Genomic DNA, 26,445 nt, shown 5'->3' with positions numbered 1-26,445 from the left:
AAAGACTCAGCCTCTCTCTGGGTTGCTCTTTTTATACCCAATCATGTTACTGACCTGTTGTCAATTAGCCTTATTAGTTCTGAGATGTTCCACTTGCCCTTATACATGGATATATTGGAGCATTTCACTGCATCCTCTTCATGTATTTTTGTTGCTGTTCTATTCTTGCTTTATCTGTGCACTTTTTATTTTATTTATTTATTTTATGCTGCGGTTGTCAATCTCTTTAAATTAAATTTTGTTACTTACAATACAACATCTCCAAAACCAAATATTTCAGTTGTGACAATTTTGACTAATTTTAAGCTTAACTTAAAAACTGCTAGCCAGTACATGACTACAAAGTAGTCAGTTATTGACAGTTACTTAATTGCTGAAAATATGTGTTTCTGTAGTGACCGTTCTTAAGAGTACACCATGATTTTCAGACTTTGGGACACATTTACTTCAAAAACAATAACATTTCTCAGTTTCAACATTTGATATGTTGTCTTCATTGTATTTTCAATTAAATATAGGGTTTAAATGATTTGCACATCAGTACATCACTTGAAAAAATCAAAACAATCTTTTTAAAGACAACAAAAGTGTGTTTTTTTCACAAGTGGAAATTTAGGGCTTAGGGTTTGCGACAGACACTTTCCAACAGAAAGTACCTTATAAATGATGATTTTGTATATGTTTATCTCATTACTCAAATCTCAAATTCTCAAATTAACAGAAAAAAATGTTACAGTGGGGAAACATCTGGCTATGTTGTTGTTACATCTATGTTGTGCAGGCAAGTTTCTCCAAAGATTGTTCAGGCAATATGAAGTACTACTACCACCTGAGCAGTTGTGAGACCACCTGCCGCTCCCTCAGTGGATATGACTACACCTGTAAGGTGTCTCACACACCTGTGGACGGCTGTGCCTGTGCCAAGGGGTACCTACCTCGATGACAAGGGCAAGTGTGTGCCTGCCTCCAGCTGCCCCTGTTACCACAACAATCAGGTTGTGGCCCCCTCTCAGGTCATCAACAAGGACGGAACTACATGGTAAAAGTATTAATATAATCAGTGACTCTGTTCCCTGTACCCCTGTTCAATGCTACTGTTTAACCTGCTCTAACACACACAGTTTAACTCTTCAGATAAATACCAAACCTTTATGAGTTCAATCAGGTGTGTTGGAGCAGACAAAGCAAAAAAATAGTCCTAGAGGATAAAACAGAATCAAGGGAGACTCTAGGACTGTGATTGTGTACAAACCTTTTACTGCAGTAAAATTATATGTAATACACACATATCAGATTAATGTTTTATTTTTAAACTTTTCACAGCACTTGCACTCACGGCAAGTTAGAGTGCCTTGGGGAACTGAAAATTGGTGAGCATTAATTAATTGTACAATTTGATTAATGGAATTGTGTCTCTTGGAATTGACATATTTGAATTGCATGTTTATGTTTCTGGTTTAGACTGCCCAGCTCCCATGTACTACTTCAACTGCTCCAAAGCTGGACCTGGAGCAAAAGGTGTAGAATGCCAGAAAAGCTGCCACACGCTGGACGCAGACCAGTGTGTAAGTACAGTAACAGATGGGTGGTTAAATGGACAGACAGATGGATCAATGAATAAGAATGTCTGTCAGAGAGGGTGAATGGAGAGGTACATCATTTAATGTTATACAACTAGGTGCCAGTTTTATTATATATCTCTGTGTCTATTTCATACATCTCTGCACCCAATGAAGAAGACAGTCCTCAAATGGCTTCTGTGTCAATATATTTACCATTTCTTCTCTATGTATTTGTGCCTGTCATCAAACGTATAGAAGTGTTTAGAAGCCTAAGAGACACAACTAATGTAATAAGATATAAAAGTGCTATGATGTCATATGGTGTGATATCTTACAGAGGATTCATTAATTGTGTATTTAGTTTTTACTTTGATTCAGTTTTGACTTTATTTATATACAGAGAACATCATCAGTGCCTATAGTTACGGTAAATGATACATTTTCTGAAATTTTCCCTGTATGTTGTGGGTCACAGGTGAGCACACAGTGTATTAATTGAATTAAAGCTTCAGAATGAATCAATTTCAATGTCAGAGTCTATAGTTAGTGTAAATAGTAAGTTCCCTGTGTGTTCCTTCTGTGTTCCCAGATGAGCACACAGTGTACATCAGGGTGTGTGTGTCCAAATGGTCAACTGGCTGATGGACGGGGAGGGTGTGTAAAAGAAGAGAACTGTCCATGTTTTCACAATGGAGTCTTCTACCAGCCTGGACAAACTGTTAAAGAAGACTGCAACACATGGTGAGCAAAGCTAACGTGGTGCCATTTATGTGCTGCTGTTGGTGCTGATGTTGTATGCATGTATGTTGTATGTATACTGTAACATGCATTATAAGCACACAGGCTTTCTACCAATGCATTTGTCAACTGATTATTAACTCTCAAACTATTTCTGCTTATATTATGAAGTCTTGCACTGCTTTAACCAGAAAAATGTTATGGATTTTTCAGCACTTGCAGAAACAGAAAGTTTCTCTGCACAAGCAAAAAGTGTCCCAGCACTTGTACCATCTATGGTGAAGGTCATTACATGACCTTTGATAGTATGAGATATTCTTTCAGTGGAGACTGTGAATACGTGTTGGCCCAGGTATGTTATACAATGATTGTTATGCTATATACGGTTATTCTCTTACATCTCCCAATTTTCATCTCTTAAAGCCCCACTTTGTAGCAAAATACTGTATAAACAGAACTACAAAGTGAAACAACAAAGTAATTATTTTTTAAAACAATTATTTTATATTAGTTTTCTTTGTAACTTATAGAGTAAAACATTTGTAAAAGTGCTACCCAGGGCTGTAACTTTTCCTTTCATTTATCTTTTTCCCATTCCTCCAGTCTTCTACAAACTGCCATTACTGTTCCATAAACCCGCTATCCTGTTTAATTTCATTCAATTATTCATTTAACTATTTATTACAATTATTTCCAACCTGTATATACTAAATCCATTAATAGTTACATTGATGGTATTTCATTAGTCTCTCTCTGTCTCTCAGTTTCTGTCTCTTCTGCTCTCTTCCTCCTCTGTCCTAACGGATTACTGAAAAAGCATACATGAAAAGTACTTTATAAAAGTCCATCTCTACCAAACCCCAGCTAATGGAAAAGAAGATACTCATACAGTTAACAAGATGTAATATAGACAAATGTATATGCTGATTTCTAAATTACAAGACCAACACAATCCAACTTTGAACAACAATCAATTTCTTATCTAATCATTAATATAGCCAACTACAGAGTCTGTAGCCTAAATTAAGCAGCTGCTGGAACACAACTAAAGCATGCTGATCCAAATAAACGAGTTATAGGATTGGCATTTTACAGTCATAATCTGTTAATTACCCTCATAAACTCTCAAATTTTTATCATAGCTATATAGTATGTTAGCCTGTGTGTGCTGCATACCTGTAAAGTTACATCTCAAGAGGTCAAACATCTGGGTAGCATTAGTGTAGTGTCTCGTACAGAAATAAACACAGCAAGCAGTTCAGGGCACTAGCATTACTGATTGGTTGGTGAGCGGAGCAGCTCATCATTTTGCTTAAATGCTCCATCTGAACTCATTCATTTTGGACTCCCTCGGAAGTGCCCTCTAGCGTTTGAGAAGTCCGGACATTACAGAGTGGTAATTCTCCTCTCTACAAGTTCTCTGGCCAAATGTCTTGTTGTTGAATTCCGGGTGACCCCAGTTTTATACATTAACAATGAAAGAGTACAGAGCGTCCTCCTGACAGTCCACACTGATAAAGCTCTCCTCCAATACTCATTGATTTTCACCTGCACTGCGGTCGCCATGGCAACATTTGCATGGCTTCATGCTGCCATTGGCTGTGTACAGTGCTGTGAAAAAGTATTTGCTATTTCTTCTATTTTTGCATATTTGTCACACTTGAATGTTTCAGATCATCAAACTACTTTTTATATTAGACAAAGATAATTCAAGTAAACACAAAATGCTGTTTTTAAATGATGATTTCATTCAAAGTGATTGTCCCCTTAGCTGCTAAATCAACCAGTTAACCAAATTCAATTCACTATTTGGTTCAGTTTCACTGCCCACACCCAGGCACGATTATGGCCAGACCTGTTGAATCTAAACATCGCTTAAATAGAACCTGTTTGCCATGTGAAGCAGGCTAGAAGGTCTTAAAAAGCAGCACATGATGCCACATTCTAAAGAGATCAGGACAGTGATCCAGAACGTGTCCAGATCAACACAAAGATGGATTACTGAACGCAAAATTAAGCTTCTGCCGTGGCCATCTCAGTCCCCTGAACTAAACCCCATAGAAAACTTGTGGGGTGAGCTAAAGAGGAGAGTGCATAAGAGAGGACCAAGGATCCTGGACGATCTGGAGAGATTCTGTATAGAGGAATGGTCTCAAATTCCCTGTGCTGTATTCTCCAACCTTATAAGATGTTATAGGAGAAGACTAAGTGCTGTTTTATTGGAAAGGCAGGTTGTTCAAAGTATTAAATGCAGGGGTGCAAATAATTATGGCATATGTGGTTGTGTTAAAAATATTTTTTTCTGGATAAGGGATTTTTTTTTTCTCAGAATAAATTTACTTCCATTACAGGTTGGATTTTTCCCATTTTTCAGTGTGAGATTAAGCTAATTCACCAAAAGGTGAATTGTTTCTAACTTTTTTTATTCATATCTACCTGGGGTACTAATAATTAGGAGGGGACTGTATTTGGATTTTTTCACAGAAAACAATTTCTCAAAAATAAGTTTGTGTAGACTATTTTGGAAGATCATCAGGTGCCTTAAACTAGACTGACAGACAGGAAATGGCTTTCAAGGTACATTACTGCTTAATGAAACTATGCAGAAAATCATGTCAAGTATGATAACAACATATTTTTTTAACAAAAATGTCAGCCAATAAAACATCTATTTCAGATAGCTGAGTGAAGTTGCCTAATGTTAAAGTCATGTGGCTGTTTCTTGATTCAACTCAATCTGTCATAGCAGGTTAAATGTGGCGAGTATGATATCATAGTAATTCTCCTGTGGGGAAAATTGAGCCACCGTTGTGACGCTAATCTGACTGAAATAACCTGAAAAATGATAGATGCAGTTTACTTCACTTTGCCTGATTCATTTCTTAACAGTTGTCATACCAAAATATGAAATCTAACAGCATCTGCTCTTTGCAGGATTACTGTGGCAACAGTCTTAGTGGTTCATTTCGTATCATCACAGAAAATATCCCCTGTGGCACAACTGGGACCACCTGCTCCAGATCTGTCAAACTCTTTCTAGGGGTGAGGTTATCACACAGCTTCCTCTTAGTATCATTGCACTTCAGTACTATCATTAACACTAGTCAATTTAAGACTTTTGAATTGTTGACCATGAAAAGTTGATAAATATTTTCGTTTCTTCCTTTTTCAATGTTTGTAGAACAAAGAGTTCATACTGTCAGAGGAGAAAATTAAAGTTTTCAGTACTAATAATGGCACAGAAATCGCTCACAAAATCTACACTGTGGGGATTTACTTTGTCATTGAGGCCAGTAATGGTCTGGTTCTGCACTGGGACAAGAAGACAAGTCTAAAGATTACACTCGATCCTTTGTTTAAGGTAAGTAAAAAGAAAATCAAAATCCATGACTTTTTTCCTGCATTACACTGCTGAAAATGATATCAATGGAATGATCTTAAACACAGCTTAAAGATTAAAATACCAAAGGCTTCAATAAGACTAGTTTGGATAAAATGAAGAATAAAATGACTTACAACAAATTAAAAAAAATCCAGAAATACACACTCAGTATGTGAAATGCCAATAAAAACAAAAAGCAGTGATTAGCCACTTTTGTTTGACCTGTATTAATTATACAAGAATTTTTTTGCATGTGTTACGGCAGAATGGCTGCGTAATCAGAGACTGTGGGTGCTAAACTGGCCTGTCTGTCTCCTATTGATAACATGTAGCGCATTATGATGTGCAAAATGCAACAGCAAAAGATCCATACAGCTGAAGATTTGTATAACTGCTGAATGACAAAAAAATCTACTTTCAAAACTGGATCAATTGGTGGTGTAACACAGTGGTAAACATGCCCCATTCATGCCTGCAACATGTTTTTCTGAAAACATGTTGCAGGCATGAATTTAAGTAGGAGCTTATATTCACAAAAAACAATTAAGTTGATAAAATAAAACATTAAATAACTTGTTTTTGTATGGCTTTCGTTTAAATATGGGTCAAAGAGGATTTACTAATCACTGTTTCCTATTTTTATTTGCATTTCACATACTGACCTTTTTCTTGCAGTTAGATTAGATAAGAGGTACAATATTATGAGAAAGATTAGATATATTGGCTAGATTCAGGATTGACATGTAATGAAATCTAAGCATCGGGAATACGTATTCAGAATACAGAAATTAAGTATCTGTATTCAGTCCAAGTTGAATTTTATGAAGGCAGTATTCAGAATACAGTTACCTTTAACATTTTTAGGAGAATACTTTTGTAAAACGTACCCAGCAAATAAAAAAATATCATCTTTTAAAATAGTTTACTTTTTTAAATCAGCACACTGCATATAAAGACATACTCTAAAGAAGAACCCAAAAAGCTAATTTTTTACAAACCTAAAGCTCTGTTGAGGGACGATCAAACTGAACAGTGTGAACAGTAGTGGACATGTTCACAAACATCAGTGTTGTTGTGTTGTTAACTGAAATTCAAATGGCCATTTAAAAGTTGAATTTGCAAGATTTGGTTATCAGGATATGGTGAATTGTTTGCTTACTTCATAAGACAGCAGTGGGTTTGTAAGAGCAGCAGCAGTTGAGAATTTTGTAACTTCATTTAAAGAAGTGAATTTTTCATGAAACATATTTACAAAAGAATCAACATGAAGAAAACTGCCAACCAGTAACAGTGAGGATGGTAATGGAATACATTACTGAATACATTTTGAACAGTGTATTCAGTACTCAGCCATCCCTACTTTTTTTCTCCCCAGCACTGTCTAAGTTAGAAATCATTTCACTTGACAATATATAATTTTTTGTGAGATAATGTCTGGATTTGTACATTTTTTGGTCATTTATTTGTATTATTATTCATTTTTGACCCATCCCACTCTTCCCCATAACAGAGAAAAGTATGCGGACTGTGTGGTAACTATGATGGCAACGGGAAAAATGACTTCGTGACTCGTGGTGGGGAGGAAGTGGTGGAGCCGCTTGAGTTTGGAAACAGCTGGAGAGTTTCTTCTGCATGTCCTAAAGCCAGCATTATCAGCAGCCCCTGTAATATGAGACCACACCGACAGGCCTGGGCCATCAAACAATGCAGCATTATCAAGAGTGATGTCTTTAAGTCATGTCACTCCTTAGTGAGTATCCTTTCAGGGAGATGCTAAGAAAATTTAGTAGTTGTTTATTTTATTTCCAGTTAAAGTGGTGATCAAGCACAAGTTATCCAATTTTCAGTGTCAAAACAAAGCAGAAAACATATATTTAACAGCAACTTACAAAAAACTAAAAATATCAATATTTAACTTGTACCACTCTTTACTTTTGTGCACTCTACTGCCACTTTAACTCTTCTATCCTTCCAATCATGTCAAAAACCTCCCAGATACACTGTTAGAAATAAAGGTTCTGTGCAGGTACATTATTAGTTCATCAAGGTAGAGGTCTGCACTGCCGTGGATTCCTGCGGGATCCGCGGGTCCCCCAACACAGTATCTAATTTTCAGTGTTGCTCACATGAGCGCGCATATAGAGAAATCCTGCAAATTAATGAATAGCCTAAATAAAGTAGAATGATCACTAAATCATATATGTAAACAATGTAACAGTAAACAGTTAAAATGAATAAAGTCATTCTCGAGCAACGGATCACATGAACAACACACAAATTCTCATAGGCTTGATCCACACATACTGCTCCTGTGTGCCGTGAGCAACATGGAAAGTCTTGCTTTTCATTTCGGTGCCTATGTTAAGTGGTCAGAGCTTTGAAACAGGCTGTCCCAGATGCCGCGCTGAAGCAGTTTTATGAAAATTAAAGAAGATCGTGTAAAAAATTAAAAAGGCAATTTTTTTCATGTAATTCATGACGAAATATTAGTTGAACATACCGTGCTGCAAACAGATTTCCTGGTTGGTCTACCAGGCTTGAAATCACACGTTGGCTTGGCTAATCACACGTTAGAATGCTGTCCAGGATGAAAAACATACCTTGTGCAGTTATTATATATATATAAATTATATTTTTGTTGAGCAGAGTGACTGAAGTGACCATTTATCTGTCTAGAGAAAGGAACGGCTGTATAACTGTCTCGCTGCTTCGCTCCGCAGCTCAAACACTGTATGTATGAAAGGCCAGCACGTTCCAGCTGTAGTGCTTGCACTACCGCATCACTCACGCCACACAGAGGCAGCATGTGTGAATCAGGCCTTAGAGCGATGCCGAAGCATTCAGTCCTTCGGCTACAGCTGCCAAGCCCAGCAAAACACCAAAAATAACTGCTCAGTGGTTTAATTCCTGCTCTGTGTTTACTGGGAATAAATGCCGTTTGGTGAAGTTACTTACAGTGAGCCTTATGACCACGACTGTCAGGTAATTTCAGCAGAGAATAATGTATTTGTGAATAGACGGGAGGGAGCGGTTGCGGGAGGGAGCGGGACAAATGATAAAGATTTTCTGCGGGAGTGGGATTAAATCTCGTGGAAGCGGGTGAGAGTGGGAGCGGGACTGAAAATAGTCCTGCGCAAAGCTCTACATCAAGGTACAAACAATGTAAATGTATCCTTAAAGATGTTTTGCATTTGCAGTGCTATATAGTGCAGGTCATGTTAATTGGTCATATCCTGTAAGCTGTTCTACTATGGTTCTGTTTTATTCTGTTTCTCCTCTCAGGTGGATCCAGATCAATATTACGATATATGTGTGCAAGACACGTGTGCATGTGACACTGGGGGAGACTGTGAGTGTTACTGCACGGCTGTAGCAGCGTATGCTGCAGCATGCAACGAGAAGGGAGCCTGCATATCGTGGAGGACCCCAACCATCTGCCGTGAGTCTCAATAAAGAAATCAATAGAAGCATCTCTCTTAAAGTGTCAAGGGAAATGCTTTTATTGATGTAATTCACAAGCACAGTTGTTATTAATCATTATTAACTACAAGTATAGCCTTGTAGTATAGTTTTATCACTAGTTGATCTTTAATTAATCATCTGGATCAGCTGAAAACAGTAATCCCCACAATTGTATTTAAGTGATTTAGCTTCATTTAGTTGTTTTAGAAAAAGTATATATTAATGTTTTTTTTAATTCACATTGACTCTAATGGAATAAAGAGAGTATTGGGGATATGAGATAGTCTAACTGTACTAACCCCTGTCATGCAAGCATAGCACAAAGTGTCATTGCCCTTGACTTGACAAGCCACTGACTGACTTAAACTGTTTCTGCAGCTTTGTTCTGCGACTACTACAATGTACCTGGAGGCTGTGAGTGGCACTATAAACCCTGTGGGCAATGTGTGAAAACCTGCAGCAATCCCTCAGGAGACTGCTTCAATCAAACTCTAGTAGAGGGTAAGACTTTCCTGGCTAATACTTGGCCATATTTAACTATGTTCTGTAGATTACCTTTTGACTCTCTGAATGCGCGAATGCTGATTGTGATCCTCTTACATTTAGTTAGAAGCACAAATGGGCCTGTCTGTTATTTAATCTTAGTGTCTAATTACATACAAGAAATAACAGGGCAGATAATTCTGAAAAAATTCACAGATGAGGCTGCAAATGTATATATTTTTGCTCATAATTACCAAATAATCACAAAATATGGAAAATGTTTAGTAACACTTCACTGAAGGTCAAGTAAATAAGGCTATATGACAATAACAGAAGAATTTCATGACAACTACCAAACCTGCATAAATATTTATAGAGGCTTATTCCAATAAGTGGCCATTGTCATAAAGGATATTTTTGTTCACTTTGATGTTGGCATAACACCCATGTCACAGGTTTTTGTGACAATGTCATAATACTTTCTGGAGTGAAATGCCATAGCATGTTATAACACCTTACTTTGTGGCATTGTGTCCATTTCACAGTGTGTCCATTTCTATTAGTGTCCATTTCACATGCAGTTTATAAAATGCAGAATCAGAAGTGAACTTATATATAGCAAGTATGTTGCTCTAGACTTGAGAATTAAAACTGTGTTTAAAGTGTTCTTGTAATACTTTGCTGTTAAGGAAAATGAGAGATTAACCATGCGCCTGTTGTGACAGTAAAGTGAGGTTGGGTGAGGTTAGGTTTTAAGTAATGGAAGTATTATATTAAGTCTACTTCATGTAACATATCAACAATATATCTACTTAATGTACGTAATATATCAACAGTGCATCTTCAGGATATTCACCTCATTGTATTCAGATACTTCACTACTGCTACTTCACTGATAAGTTGTTGATGTGTTAATCTAAAAAGCGAATCTAAAAGGCAAATGTTGACTTGTGGTATTTCACAAGGATCCATTCTTAGGCCCTTATTGTTCAATGTTTATATGTTACCACTGGGTCAAATCCTTAAAAATAACAAAATATCTTACCATAGCTACACAGATGACACCCAGATCTACTTACCTCTCTTGCCTGATGAATACAGTACCATTGACACTTTGTCATTGCCTATCAAAAGATGAGTGTATGAAAGAAAGCTTTCTTCAACTAAATAAAGACATGACAGAGGTAATTGTGTTTGGTAGTAATGACCAAAGACTAAAGATCAGTGCTCATCTTGACACCAGAGCTCTGAGGGCTAAAGATCAACTCAAAAATCTTGGCATAATTGATTCAGATCTGAATTTCAGCAGCCATGTAAAAGCAAAAAGAAAACAGCCCTTTACCATCTCAGGAACATATAAAAGTTTTAAAAATTCATGTGACAACAAGATCTAGGAAAAAATAATTCATGCACATGCATTTATCTCCAGCAGGCTGGACTACTGCAATGGTCTCTTTACTGGCCGTCCCAAAACCGCAATCAATGCTTATGAGAACTAAAAGATTAGAGCACATTACTCCAATTGTCAAGTCACTGCACTGGCTACTAATTAAGTACAGAATTGACTTTAAAGTCCTTCTAATTGTCTATAAATCTCTAAATGGCCTTGGACCAAAATACAATGCTGATGTGCTGGAAGTATATGAATCCAGTAGGTCTTTCTGATCACTCAAAACTGATCAGTTAGTAGTGCCCAGAATCAGAAACAAACAGGGCAAGGCAGCATTCACACACTTTGCTGCCAACTGCTGGGACAAACTCCCAGATGAGGTCAGATATGCTCCAAAAGTATCTTTAAGTCCAGACTGAAAATGTTCTTGTTTACTTGTGTCTTTTTTTTAGCACGGCACCTTATCTTAATCATATTTTTATTTCTTTTAATTTCTTGTCTTAGTTGCTATCTTATTGTCTTTTATTTTGAGCTATGTACTTTGCATGTTCTTTTGCATGACTGTCTTTCAGAAGCCGTTGTGAGGTGCTAGATCTCAGGATGTGATAACTTTGCTATTTTCACTGCACTTCCTTAGCCTTGTATTAGTTTCTTTTAATCACTTAATTTGTTTTATTTTCTGTTTCATTATCTTTTATCTTCAGCTCCTGAATTTTATTTTTTGATTCACATGACATCTAAATGTTGTTCTAAGCTTCATCAGCTCTTTTTATTGAGATTTTGAACATTTGCTAGCATGGGTATCCCAAGGATTGATTAACAGCTTAGAGGTTGGTATTACTCTGAAGTAAGATTTTGTTCAGTTATGGCTGCTATTCAGCTAGTGAAAGCGCAAGCGTTTGGTGCATTTCCTCCCTTGGGGTGCTGGAAATGACTTGAGTACATCACACGGTTCTGTTAAGCTTTATCAACTCTTTGGAGGTTTTTTAAAAGTTTGCTAGCATTTGTATCTTCTTCTTACTTTTTATGCACTTCTTATGTTTTTGTAGCAATCCTTGCAAAAGCACTTCCGAGGTGCTGGATCCTAGAATTGTTATAATCTGTATTATTATCTAATGCTTTTATTTTTCTGTTTGTATGAAGAACTTTAAATTGCCACTGTGTATAAAAGAAAAATATGAACTAAATAAACTTGAAATAAACTTGCCTTGCCTTCCCTAATAAAACTGCCGGTGCAGTGCACGTGAAGTGCTAGTTGCTAATAAACCTGCAGGTGCAGAAAATCGAATTACTCAAGCATTTTCCATCCCTGTATATGACAAAAAATAATAAAAAGGTCATGAAAACAGCTACCGTTATTCTACAAGATAATGATACACCAAGAAGTTCGATACTGTGTTTTTTATAAATTAAAGTCAGTAATAATAGATCGGGACACACAATCTTTTTAAGTTTATCAGTCGATAAAGGTATTGTTGTGTGAAAAACAGATTAAAAACAGGATTTAACTTAAACCATAGCAGCTAGTATACAATATACAAGTCAGTAGTATACAGGTTTGTTATTATCAGCCTTAGGAGCATCTAGTTTGTCAAACTGGGAAGATTTAGAGGTACACACTTTGTTCAACAAATACATCTTCAAAATGGGTTGACATATACAAAACCCAATTCCAAAAAAGTTGGAACAGTGTGTGAAATGCGAATAAAAACAGAAAGCAGCAGTCTGTTTTTTGTAAATATACACTCATTTTGAAATTGATGCTTACAACACGTTCCAAAAAAAGTTGAGGCCATTAATTACTGACAGTCTACACTTTGAGTGGAATACCTAATAAGAATTTCAGCTGGTTCACACTTGACCAGCACAATGTAACTACATGTTTGGCTAACATGCTTTTTGTATGAAAGCATATTTACACCCGGCAGGAGGAAAAAGTTGTAGTTTTTTTTATCCTTCTTTGTATCAGGATCAAACTTTGATTGTGACTTGGTTAATCAGAATAATATTTCAAAACTATGAATTATTACTAGCTGTGAAAGTATGTGATTATTTCAACATCATGAGTAATTATTTGGAAAAAATAATACATTAATTGGTTAGAAATTAGGTTTCAGAAGTATTACTAGATAAGAGTCTTTTTAATGTTGTATCTGTATCAATATAAGTTAATTTTACACTTAAAGCTACCACACACTGATCCAACTGTGTGCAAAAATTCAAACATTGCTTTTAATGAAGATTGCACACCGTTCAATCTTCATTAAAGTCACTCATTTTGCCACTACTGAATTAAGTTAAATCTAGAATGAGACTACAAAGTGCCAGTAGATCAGTAGATCATAGGTGCCTTGAATTTACGCAGAGAAAGACAGTTAAGTCTTTTAGCTAAACAGACAAATGCTAGCAGTCTATTACCTAGATAGCATTACTAGCCCTGTCTTTTTCACCTTATGTCTTTCAGATAAAAAACAGTCAGTTTGTGAAGACGTAGTTAGCTGATACCATCTATAAGGATTTCATAAATGATGTTAGAAATTTTGTTCTATGAAATTTATATGAAAAGAGTGCAAATGTGAACTTAAACTTAGCCTTTAGCAGCACTCTCACTGTTACACACTGTATGGGGTATAGCTGTGCTTTGTACTGTATCTGTTACGTGACACTGCATGGCAGGCTGGTGTGTGGTGGCTCTTAGAAGCTGACTGGAAGATACATTACACATTACATGTTCTCAAGTAGCCTAAAATGAAAACTCCTTGCTAACAAATACATATTTGTTAGCATATAGCATGCCTGTCAATAGCATTTATGTCTTCATGGTTGCTGTTGAAGTTGTACGGTAGCTAAAGTATCTAAGCAGTTTAAGATGTGCTTGAGCTTTAAGCTTCTTCAGTTTTAAACTGGACATAGTTTGGTGCACTAGATAGAATGGATAAACTGGTTGAATTGGTTGTATGGTTATGGTGGTAAAGCTTACAGTTTATCTAGAAGGAGTAATTTAATGTTGAACACAAATAAATCTTGAAAAAACATTTGGTCACCTCATGCATTCAGTTTATCAGAAAATTGGCATGTAATTCAAGAAAATAACATGGGACCAAGTTCAATTTTCTATCTCTTATGCGGGTCTCTTTACTCTTATGAAGAGTGAGAGAATGAACCAGTATACCACCCACGATCCTTTTTTTTTATTTTGTGCTAAAAATAAGTGTAAAGTTAAATACTATTTTTATAGTAGATGTAACATAATGAAAGAATAAAAATGTGAAGAGTCTTTTCTCCTGGTATGTGTACTCTGAGCTTTTATTATTATTCTTTATTAATGGTAACTTTTTTCTTCTAGGATGTTTTCCCAAGTGCCCCACAGACAGGCCATACCTGAACGAGGAAACCATGAAGTGTGAAAACTGCTGGCCATCACATACATCAACAACAACAATAGCAACACAAAGTAAAGCAGGTTCCACCACAAAAAGTTCAACAACACGTATCTCAATGTCCACAACAACAACCAAAATTACAACAGTTGGCTCAACAACATCAAGAACTCCCTCAACCACAGCAAGGACAACAACACAAACTACAACGAGGCCTACCACAAGAAGTTCAACAACACGTGTCTCAGTGTCCACAACAACCAAAACTACAATAGTTAGCTCAACATCAAGACCTCCATCAACCACAGCAAAGACAACAACACGAACTACAACAGGCCCTACCACAAGAAGTTCAACAACACGTGTCTCAGTGTCCACAGCAACAACCAAACCTACAACAGTTGGCTCAACAACATCAAGACCTCCATCAACCACTCCATCAACCACATCAAGGACAACAACACGAACTACAACAGGCCCTACCACAAGAAGTTCAACAACACGTGTCTCAGGGTCCACAACAACAAAAACTACAATACTTAGCTCAACATCATCAAGAACTCCATCAACCACAGCAAAGACAACAACACGAACTACAACGGGCCCTACCGCAAGAAGTTCAACACCTTTTTCAGTGTCCACAAGAACAACCAAAACTACAACAGTTGGCTCAACAACATCAAGAACTCCATCCACTACAGCAAAGACAACAACACGAACTACAACAGGCCCTACCACAAGAAGTTCAACACGTTCCTCAGTGTCCACAACAACAACCAAAACTACAACAGTTGGCTCAACAACATCAAGAACTCCATCAACCACAGCAAAGACAACAACACGAACTACAACAGGCCCTACCACAAGAAGTTCAACAACACGTGTCTCAGTGTCCACAGCAACAACCAAACCTACAACAGTTGGCTCAACAACATCAAGACCTCCATCAACCACTCCATCAACCACATCAAGGACAACAACACGAACTACAACAGGCCCTACCACAAGAAGTTCAACAACACGTGTCTCAGGGTCCACAACAACCAAAACTACAATACTTAGCTCAACATCAAGACCTCCATCAACCACAGCAAAGACAACAACACGAACTACAACGGGCCCTACCGCAAGAAGTTCAACACTTTTTCAGTGTCCACAAGAACAACCAAAACTACAACAGTTGGCTCAACAACATCAAGAACTCCATCCACTACAGCAAAGACAACAACACGAACTACAACAGGCCCTACCACAAGAAGTTCAACAACACGTGTCTCAGTGTCCACAAGAACAACCAAACCTACAACAGTTGGCTCAACAACATCAAGACCTCCATCAACCACTCCATCAACCACATCAAGGACAACAACACGAACTACAACGGGCCCTACCACAAGAAGTTCAACAACAACAACAATTACAACTCCAACAACACCTGCTTGTTTGCCCTTGACCTGTCAATGGTCTGAGTGGTTGGACACCAACTACCCTGATATTGTACCAAACAAAGGAGGAGGCGAATTTGAATCTATAGCTGCCATGTGGAAATCAGGAATCATTTCCTGTGAGAAACCAGCAAAGATTGAATGCAGAGCCAAAGAATACAAGAATGTGACGTTAGCAGATTTGGGTCAAAATGTGACATGTGACGTTTCTGTTGGTCTTAGATGTTATAACAAGGAAAAGAACTTTCCACCATGTTACAACTATGAAATACGGGTAGAATGCTGTACACTTAATAAAACCTGTTCCACCACTACAAACCCATCATCATCAACGACAACAACAGGAAAAACAACCAAAGCCACAACAGGCCCTACCACAAGAAGTTCAACAACACATGTCTCAGTGTCCACAAAAACAACCAAAACTACAACAGTTGGCTCAACAACATCAAGAACTCCATCCACTACTGCAAGGACAACAACACGAACTACAACAAGCCCTACCACAAGAAGTTCAACAACACGTGTCTCAGGGTCCACAACAACCAAAACTACAATACTTAGCTCAACATCAAGACCTCCATCAACCACAGCAAGGACAACAACACGAACTACAATGGGCCCTACCACAAGAAGTTCAACACCTTTTTCAGTGTCCACAAGAACAACCAAAACTACAACAGTTGGCTCAACAACATCAAGAACTCCATCCACTACAGCAAGGACAACAACACGAACTACAACAAGCCCTACCACAAGAAGTTCAACAACACGTGTCTCAGGGTCCACAACAACCAAAACTACAATAGTTAGCTCAACATCAAGACCTCCATCAACCACAGCAAAGACAACAACACGAACTACAACGGGCCCTACCACAAGAAGTTCAACACTTTTTTCAGTGTCCACAAGAACAACCAAAACTACAACAGTTGGCTCAACAACATCAAGAACTCCATCAACCACAGCAAAGACAACAACACGAACTACAACGGGCCCTACCACAAGAAGTTCAACACCTTTTTCAGTGTCCACAAGAACAACCAAAACTACAACAGTTGGCTCAACAACATCAAGAACTCCATCAACCACATCAAGGACAACAACACGAACTACAATGGGCCCTACCACAAGAAGTTCAACAACAACAACAATTACAACTCCAACAACACCTGCTTGTTTGCCCTTGACCTGTCAATGGTCTGAGTGGTTGGACACCAACTACCCTGATATTGTACCAAACAAAGGAGGAGGCGAATTTGAATCTATAGCTGCCATGTGGAAATCAGGAATCATTTCCTGTGAGAAACCAGCAAAGATTGAATGCAGAGCCAAAGAATACAAGAATGTGACGTTAGCAGATTTGGGTCAAAATGTGACATGTGACGTTTCTGTTGGTCTTAGATGTTATAACAAGGAAAAGAACTTTCCACCATGTTACAACTATGAAATACGGGTAGAATGCTGTACACTTAATAAAACCTGTTCCACCACTACAAACCCATCATCATCAACGACAACAACAGGAAAAACAACCAAAGCCACAACAGGCCCTACCACAAGAAGTTCAACAACACATGTCTCAGTGTCCTCAAAAACATCCAAAACTACAACAGTTGGCTCAACAACATCAAGAACTCCATCCACTACAGCAAGGACAACAACACGAACTACAACAGGCCCTACCACAAGAAGTTCAACACGTTCCTCAGTGTCCACAACAACAACCAAAACTACAATACTTAGCTCAACAACATCAAGAACTCCATCCACTACAGCAAGGACAACAACACGAACTACAACAGGCCCTACCACAAGAAGTTCAACACGTTCCTCAGTGTCCACAACAACAACCAAAACTACAACAGTTGGCTCAACAACATCAAGAACTCCATCAACCACAGCAAGAACAACAACACGAACTACAACGGGCTCTACCACAAAAAGTTCAACAACACGTGTCTCGGTGTCCACAACAACAACCAAAACTACAACAGTTAGCTCAACAACATCAAGAACTCCATCAACCACTCCATCAACCACATCAAGGACAACAACACGAACTACAACGGGCCCTACCACAAGAAGTTCAACACCTTTTTCAGTGTCCACAAGAACAACCAAAACTACAACAGTTGGCTCAACAACATCAAGAACTCCATCCACTACAGCAAGGACAACAACACGAACTACAACAAGCCCTACCACAAGAACTTCAACAACACGTGTCTCAGGGTCCACAACAACCAAAACTACAATAGTTAGCTCAACATCAAGACCTCCATCAACCACAGCAAAGACAACAACACGAACTACAACGGGCCCTACCACAAGAAGTTCAACACGTTCCTCAGTGTCCACAACAACAACCAAAACTACAACAGTTGGCTCAACAACATCAAGAACTCCATCCACTACAGCAAGGACAACAACACGAACTACAACGGGCCCTACCACAAGAAGTTCAACACCTTTTTCAGTGTCCACAAGAACAACCAAAACTACAACAGTTGGCTCAACAACATCAAGAACTCCATCAACCACATCAAGGACAACAACACGAACTACAATGGGCCCTACCACAAGAAGTTCAACAACAACAACAATTACAACTCCAACAACACCTGCTTGTTTGCCCTTGACCTGTCAATGGTCTGAGTGGTTGGACACCAACTACCCTGATATTGTACCAAACAAAGGAGGAGGCGAATTTGAATCTATAGCTGCCATGTGGAAATCAGGAATCATTTCCTGTGAGAAACCAGCAAAGATTGAATGCAGAGCCAAAGAATACAAGAATGTGACGTTAGCAGATTTGGGTCAAAATGTGACATGTGACGTTTCTGTTGGTCTTAGATGTTATAACAAGGAAAAGAACTTTCCACCATGTTACAACTATGAAATACGGGTAGAATGCTGTACACTTAATAAAACCTGTTCCACCACTACAAACCCATCATCATCAACGACAACAACAGGAAAAACAACCAAAGCCACAACAGGCCCTACCACAAGAAGTTCAACAACACATGTCTCAGTGTCCACAAAAACATCCAAAACTACAACAGTTGGCTCAACAACATCAAGAACTCCATCCACTACAGCAAGGACAACAACACGAACTACAACAGGCCCTACCACAAGAAGTTCAACACGTTCCTCAGTGTCCACAACAACAACCAAAACTACAACAGTTGGCTCAACAACATCAAGAACTCCATCCACTACAGCAAGGACAACAACACGAACTACAACAGGCCCTACCACAAGAAGTTCAACACGTTCCTCAGTGTCCACAACAACAACCAAAACTACAACAGTTGGCTCAACAACATCAAGAACTCCATCAACCACAGCAAGAACAACAACACGAACTACAACGGGCTCTACCACAAAAAGTTCAACAACACGTGTCTCGGTGTCCACAACAACAACCAAAACTACAACAGTTAGCTCAACAACATCAAGAACTCCATCAACCACTCCATCAACCACATCAAGGACAACAACACGAACTACAACGGGCCCTACCACAAGAAGTTCAACACTTTTTTCAGTGTCCACAACAACAACCAAAACTACAACAGTTGGCTCAACAACATCAAGAACTCCATCCACTACAGCAAGGACAACAACACGAACTACAACGGGCCCTACCACAAGAAGTTCAACACCTTTTTCAGTGTCCACAAGAACAACCAAAACTACAACAGTTGGCTCAACAACATCAAGAACTCCATCAACCACATCAAGGACAACAACACGAACTACAACGGGCCCTACCACAAGAAGTTCAACAACAACAACAATTACAACTCCAACAACACCTGCTTGTTTGCCCTTGACCTGTCAATGGTCTGAGTGGTTGGACACCAACTACCCTGATATTGTACCAAACAAAGGAGGAGGCGAATTTGAATCTATAGCTGCCATGTGGAAATCAGGAATCATTTCCTGTGAGAAACCAGCAAAGATTGAATGCAGAGCCAAAGAATACAAGAATGTGACGTTAGCAGATTTGGGTCAAAATGTGACATGTGACGTTTCTGTTGGTCTTAGATGTTATAACAAGGAAAAGAACTTTCCACCATGTTACAACTATGAAATACGGGTAGAATGCTGTACACTTAATAAAACCTGTTCCACCACTACAAACCCATCATCATCAACGACAACAACAGGAAAAACAACCAAAGCCACAACAGGCCCTACCACAAGAAGTTCAACAACACATGTCTCAGTGTCCACAAAAACATCCAAAACTACAACAGTTGGCTCAACAACATCAAGAACTCCATCCACTACAGCAAGGACAACAACACGAACTACAACAGGCCCTACCACAAGAAGTTCAACACGTTCCTCAGTGTCCACAACAACAACCAAAACTACAACAGTTGGCTCAACAACATCAAGAACTCCATCCACTACAGCAAGGACAACAACACGAACTACAACAGGCCCTACCACAAGAAGTTCAACACGTTCCTCAGTGTCCACAACAACAACCAAAACTACAACAGTTGGCTCAACAACATCAAGAACTCCATCAACCACAGCAAGAACAACAACACGAACTACAACGGGCTCTACCACAAAAAGTTCAACAACACGTGTCTCGGTGTCCACAACAACAACCAAAACTACAACAGTTAGCTCAACAACATCAAGAACTCCATCAACCACTCCATCAACCACATCAAGGACAACAACACGAACTACAACGGGCCCTACCACAAGAAGTTCAACACCTTTTTCAGTGTCCACAAGAACAACCAAAACTACAACAGTTGGCTCAACAACATCAAGAACTCCATTCACTACAGCAAGGACAACAACACGAACTACAACAAGCCCTACCACAAGAAGTTCAACAACACGTGTCTCAGGGTCCACAACAACCAAAACTACAATAGTTAGCTCAACATCAAGACCTCCATCAACCACAGCAAAGACAACAACACGAACTACAACGGGCCCTACCACAAGAAGTTCAACACCTTTTTCAGTGTCCACAAGAACAACCAAAACTACAACAGTTAGCTCAACAACATCAAGAACTCCATCAACCACTCCATCACCACAAGGACAACAACACGAACTACAACAAGCCCTACCACAAGAAGTTCAACACCTTTTTCAGTGTCCACAAGAACAACCAAAACTACAACAGTTGGCTCAACGACATCAAGAACTCCATCCACTCATCACCACATCAAGGACAACAACACGAACTACAACGAGCCCTACTACAAGAAGTTCAACACCTTTTTCAGTGTCCACAAGAACAACCAAAACTACAACAGTTGGCTCAACGACATCAAGAACTCCATCGACTACAGCAAAGACAACAACACGAACTACAACGGGCCCTACTACAAGAAGTTCAACAACACGTGTCTCAGTGTCCACAGCAACAACCAAACCTACAACAGTTGGCTCAACAACATCAAGACCTCCATCAACCACATCAAGGACAACAACACGAACTACAACAGGCCCTACCACAAGAAGTTCAACACCGTTCTCAGTGTCCACAAGCAACAACCAAAACCTACAACAGTTGGCTCAACAACATCAAGAACTCCATCAACCACATCAAGGACAACAACACGAACTACATCAGGCCCTACCACAAGAAGTTCAACACCTTTTTCAGTGTCCACAAGAACAACCAAAACTACTACAGTTGGCTCAACAACATCAAGAACTCCATCAACCACAGCAAGAACAACAACACGAACTACAACGGGCTCTACCACAAAGAAAGTTCAACACACGTGTCTCGTGTCCACAACAACAACCAAAACTACAACAGTTAGCTCAACAACATCAAGAACTCCATCACCACTCCACAACCATCAAGGACAACAACACGAACTACAACGGGCCCTACTACAAGAAGTTCAACACCTTTCTCAGTGTCCACAAGAACAACCAAAACTACAACAGTTGGCTCAACAACATCAAGAACTCCATCAACCACAGCAAGGACAACAACACGAACTACAACAGGCCCTACCACAAGAAGTTCAACACCTTTTTCAGTGTCCACAACAACAACCAAAACTACAACAGTTGGCTCAACAACATCAAGACCTCCATCAACCACAGCAAAGACAACAACACAAACTACAACGGGCCCTACCACAAGAAGTTCAACAACACGTGTCTCAGTGTCCACAGCAACAACCAAACTACAACAGTTGGCTCAACAACATCAAGACCTCCATCAACCACATCAAGGACAACAACACGAACTACAACAGGCCCTACCACAAGAAGTTCAACACCTTTTTCAGTGTCCACAAGAACAACCAAAACTACAACAGTTGGCTCAACAACATCAAGAACTCCATCAACCACATCAAGGACAACAACACAAACTACATCAGGCCCTACCACAAGAAGTTCAACACCTTTTTCAGTGTCCACAAGAACAACCAAAACTACAACAGTTGGCTCAACGACATCAAGAACTCCATCCACTACAGCAAAGACAACAACACGAACTACAACAGGCCCTACCACAAGAAGTTCAACACGTTCCTCAGTGTCCACAACAACAACCAAAACTACAACAGTTGGCTCAACAACATCAAGAACTCCATCCACTACAGCAAAGACAACAACACGAACTACAACAGGCCCTACCACAAGAAGTTCAACACGTTCCTCAGTGTCCACAACAACAACCAAAACTACAACAGTTGGCTCAACAACATCAAGAACTCCATCCACTACAGCAAAGACAACAACACGAACTACAACAGGCCCTACCACAAGAAGTTCAACACCTTCCTCAGTGTCCACAACAACAACCAAAACTACAACAGCATCAAGACCAACACAGCACAGCACAACAGAAACCCCATTTATTGTGATCACAAAGACAACACAAACAATCCCCGTATCACCAGTTATATGTGTGTGCACATATCAAACCAAGCAATTCACCCCAGGCAAGTGCTGCTTTTATTTTACCACTGCTAAAATTTTTATTTTGATGTTTATTCCTTGTGAATTCTTAAAAGAGTGTCTTTTTCATGGTCATGGTGCAAGCTCAAAATAAAGCACCAAATTCCACCACTGGTTCCTGTGAGTGTGGCAGGTATGTTTTCACTATGTTCGTGACCCACACTAACCCAGCGCAGAGTGGTGCACTTAGACTGAATACATGATCGACAGGCATGTTTAAGCATGCTACAGCAGTATCAATTCAAATCAGTTTCTCTCATTCCCTGTAAGAGCTACTGGAGGTGGAGCACTTTGATATTTTCCTAATGGCTTGTATAAAATTGACACATTCCAAATTTAGCGACTCTAATTTGTTAATTTATAACAATCTACTATAACACACAGACTCTACTGGCTTTTTGCTTTTATAACACTTGGTAAAAACAAATACAATGCAGTAACATATATCAATAATCAATACAAAATAATCAAATCAAAAAAATTAATTACAGTTTTCTCTCCTGTCAAAGCACATTTAATGATACTGTGATCAACCTAACCCTCACTGTCACTTTCCTAGCAAAGCAGAAGTGTCTTTTTACATGAGTAGCACATTCTCATTGCTTTCACTCATTTTTCACACACATTTTCAAAACAGTTAACCAGATCTCACACAAAAGTACACTGAATAACTCTGTAAAGCAAAAGGAAAACATGTAGTGACAGCTTACAGAAAATTTTTGGTTTTATCAACCTTCAGTACCCGTGTGAGATACATGCACTGCCATGGGCAACTTGGGTGAAACACTGGACAGGCAAAAAAAAAAATTATATGCTAATCTGATGGCAGACATTTTATTTGGGTATGTATATGTAAGATTTATTATTAACAATTTATTTCATTTTTGTTTTCATACACTTTTTTAATTGTAGTATATTTAGTAAAAGTCATCCAGTGACTGTGCCCCAACAGTTGTAGAATTTGTAAAAGTTTATGTTTGTTATGTAAATGTTTGGTCTAAATTTCACTGGATACTTCAGTTCAGTATGATCTGAATGGCAAGGCTTTCTGTTGTATACATTTTTTACACATCCTTCTACAATCTCCCTGTTTGTCCTCTTTTGTGACAATGTTGCTTTCTACTATCCTCACCTTTTTTAACAAGAGCCTAAAAGCAGAAACATTTGTTCTGAATATCTCAGGAAAAGTCTTTTTTTCTGTTTTTGGCTGAAGGAGGTGTGCAGTAAATTGCCTTGAAACACATGGCTATAGTATATCCAGTAGAGTCCATTGTCTGTATGTTTCACAATTTATATAATGACAGCCCTACCTATTACCTATTCCTCATTTGATAGACATTTATCCAAAACCTCTTTTATCCATGCTTACAGTCAGCAACTGATTGCTGAGTTAGTTGTTTACTGTACCAGTAAAGAAGAGAGTTGAGTAGGATTCAGTTGTGAGTAAATTTTATTGCTGACAGGGACAAATTCAAAGGTTGTAAAAAGACAGTCCAGATCAACAACAAAAATAAAACAAGCAAAGGGTAAATCAGACCATGTCCAACACATGAAAAACCAGAGACACAGGCAAGGGTCAAAAATCCAAAAATAACAAGGCTCAGAATTTGCAGAGAACACTCTAACTAAGACTTTGCAAGGATCATCTAAAAACACAGGCTATATGTAGGGAAATGAATCACAAACAGCATTCAGGTATGCACAGTCAGCTGCCTAAAACTGTGGTGAGGGTGACCTCTGCAGGCAGGGTGGAGGATCCTTAGGTGAGGTTGTGACATTAACACGAGTGCCGAAAGTAGAAAGTAGAATATTTTCTATAAGTATTGTCATAAAGTTCAAATTATGTTTTACACAGCTTTCCAATGAATTTTTGGGTTTTTCTGTAAGTACCCCATGCCCTGCGACTATATAATATCCACCCGCAATTCTGGCAGCCGTACAGGACCATGAAAGAACCCCTGAGTGAAGCATACGCATGCCGAAAACATCACCATTTTTCTGTTTGTCGTAGCGACCCTAAATGCCTAAAATCCCCACTGTTTTCACTATGGGAATCTCACTATGGGAAACACCTCAGGTCGACCACAGAATGGCACTAATGGCATTTGTCCAAGAACAGACCAATCACATTTGTGACACGGGAACTATAACTCTTGTATATAATTCCCTGCAGCTTCCAATTACAACATTCTCACACTGTTTCCTTTGAAGACTACAATCTTTTCTCCCACTTTATTGTTTATAGACGAACCATTCAGGATTCTTGTTGCCAACCGTTGGATTACAGTGATTTCCTGCTTTTATCACCAAGCAATACAGTTGCCTGGTTTTGTTTTTGCATAATTAGTTCATGCTAGCTAGATAACACACGTCTGCAAAATAATAAATCATTAACTGCACAGTGCCCCTTTGATTTAAAAAGGAAATATAATGTTTGCAGTGTCTTAAATTCAGTTAGCCTACATAACAGTTGCTAACTAAATTAATGTGGTCTAATACGCATACATGTAAGGCTACAAGTGGTGGTTACCATGGCTGTTACCATGGCTGATCCATAGCTGACTTGCTTTTAAACAAAGATATACAAACATTTATACATCTGTGCTATTAAATAGTTGTGTAAGTTCATGCTCACTTACTGCTAGTTCCATATTGCAAAAAGCTGCCATACAGCCTTCCTTCATGGAAACAGAAAATGCTGTCCAGTCTTATCTGCAAAGGGCCTGTGTGAGTTCAGGTTTTCATTCTAGTCAAGCAGAAGCGCATCTGATTCCACTTGTGCTCTTGTTTTGTTGGAATGAAAACCTGCTGCCGCAGAAGCTCTCTGTGGACAAGACTGGACACTCCTGGTTTAAAGGAAAGATAATGAGGCATTATGGGAATCTTATAGAAATTTGCTTTCCTTTCGTTCTTTCTGAGTTGTTAATCATTTCATTTTTACTCAATTCTACATCTAGGGTCTTTCATGTACAATGAAACTGAGGGGGCCGGGCAGTGTTCCAGTGTTCAGTGTGGTCCAGCATGTGAAATTCTTACAACGCCCCAACCTTGCCCTTCCACGACTCCTCCTTCTCCAACACCTCCTACTTCTGCTGCCCGTAGTACCACCACTAGTGTTATTCCTACGTCTCAGCCACCTGTGGACTGCCAGTATGTTGATCCACCAAGAAAGGTAATGTGGATGAACACAACCAGATTCATTAAACTTTGACTACAGTTTGGAAATGTTCAACCTGTATGTTTTTAGTTAAAGCGGACTGAACATGTCTTGACCACTAAACAATAGACAATTTGAATTTTAAAAAATAACAATAACTGTTTTCTCGTTTTAAACAATGTATATGAGTCTTGTGAATTTATGTACCGAATAATATGTAGGTGGCATGTACACAAGCCACAAAAAAGTTTGCTATTTCAACCACAATGGGTGCTTCTGAAGAGACACAAAAGATGCAACAAACAAATCTCTAAACAGTTCCATTAGCACAAACAAAAAATTCTCAAGATTTTAACATTTTTTTCACACTTCTCTCTCATAAAATGACTAAAGTGTGTTCTTGTGACTAACAACAAAGCCAATTACAAAAGTTGAGACGGTAGATGAAATGCAAATAAAAACGGAAAG

At 38.7% G+C, this 26,445-nt stretch overlaps 3 protein-coding genes across 3 annotated transcripts in view; 2 read left to right on the top strand and 1 right to left on the bottom strand.

Annotated features, from left to right (window-relative positions):
* Positions 1–17,048, top strand: part of LOC118812734 (mucin-5AC-like) — a 32,239-nt gene extending 15,191 nt beyond the window's left edge. Inside the window, 17 exon segments of the mRNA XM_036577841.1 lie at positions 798–925; positions 927–1,039; positions 1,324–1,370; positions 1,462–1,565; positions 2,152–2,303; positions 2,514–2,652; positions 5,235–5,342; positions 5,482–5,661; positions 7,193–7,432; positions 8,965–9,121; positions 9,523–9,645; positions 14,364–14,418; positions 14,706–14,888; positions 14,973–15,429; positions 15,558–15,860; positions 16,407–16,603; positions 16,685–17,048. Of these exon segments, the coding sequence (XP_036433734.1) occupies positions 798–925; positions 927–1,039; positions 1,324–1,370; positions 1,462–1,565; positions 2,152–2,303; positions 2,514–2,652; positions 5,235–5,342; positions 5,482–5,661; positions 7,193–7,432; positions 8,965–9,121; positions 9,523–9,645; positions 14,364–14,418; positions 14,706–14,888; positions 14,973–15,429; positions 15,558–15,860; positions 16,407–16,603; positions 16,685–17,048 (3,050 nt within the window).
* Positions 14,336–18,590, bottom strand: LOC118812732. Its single transcript, XM_036577840.1, has 3 exons — positions 18,570–18,590; positions 15,728–18,485; positions 14,336–15,083 (listed from the first exon to the last, which is right to left on the bottom strand). The coding sequence occupies exons 1-2, from the start codon at positions 18,588–18,590 to the stop codon at positions 17,286–17,288; spliced, it is 1,221 nt and encodes a 406-aa protein (XP_036433733.1). The 3' UTR covers positions 14,336–15,083; positions 15,728–17,285.
* Positions 18,591–18,739: 149 nt separating this feature from the next.
* Positions 18,740–20,853, top strand: LOC118812731 (putative mediator of RNA polymerase II transcription subunit 26). The gene is made up of 4 exons (XM_036577839.1): positions 18,740–18,750; positions 18,911–19,290; positions 19,596–19,675; positions 20,276–20,853. Exons 1-4 carry the CDS (start codon positions 18,740–18,742, stop codon positions 20,756–20,758), a joined length of 954 nt encoding a protein of 317 aa, XP_036433732.1. The 3' UTR covers positions 20,759–20,853.
* The last annotated feature ends 5,592 nt before the right edge of the window (positions 20,854–26,445 follow it).

This window comes from Colossoma macropomum, unplaced genomic scaffold, assembly GCF_904425465.1.
Source record: "Colossoma macropomum unplaced genomic scaffold, Colossoma_macropomum, whole genome shotgun sequence".
In the NCBI taxonomy this organism is placed as follows: Eukaryota; Metazoa; Chordata; class Actinopteri; order Characiformes; family Serrasalmidae; genus Colossoma; species Colossoma macropomum.
This window is presented reverse-complemented; position numbering and strand designations above follow the sequence as displayed.

What these genes read in the sequence shown, in the direction of transcription:
- LOC118812732 (XM_036577840.1), bottom strand. Translation starts at nt 18,590, where the DNA reads ATGATTCCTGATTTCCACATG. An exon ending in TGATTCCTGATTTCCACATG is followed by an intron (nt 18,486 to 18,569) that starts GCAGCTATAGAT and finishes GACCATTGACAG; the next exon opens with GTCAAGGGCAAACAAGCAGG.
- LOC118812731 (XM_036577839.1), top strand. An exon ending in CAACAACCAAAACTACAACA is followed by an intron (nt 19,291 to 19,595) that starts GTTAGCTCAACA and finishes AACCACATCAAG; the next exon opens with GACAACAACACGAACTACAA. An exon ending in AACTCCAACAACACCTGCTT is followed by an intron (nt 19,676 to 20,275) that starts GTTTGCCCTTGA and finishes CATCCACTACAG; the next exon opens with CAAGGACAACAACACGAACT.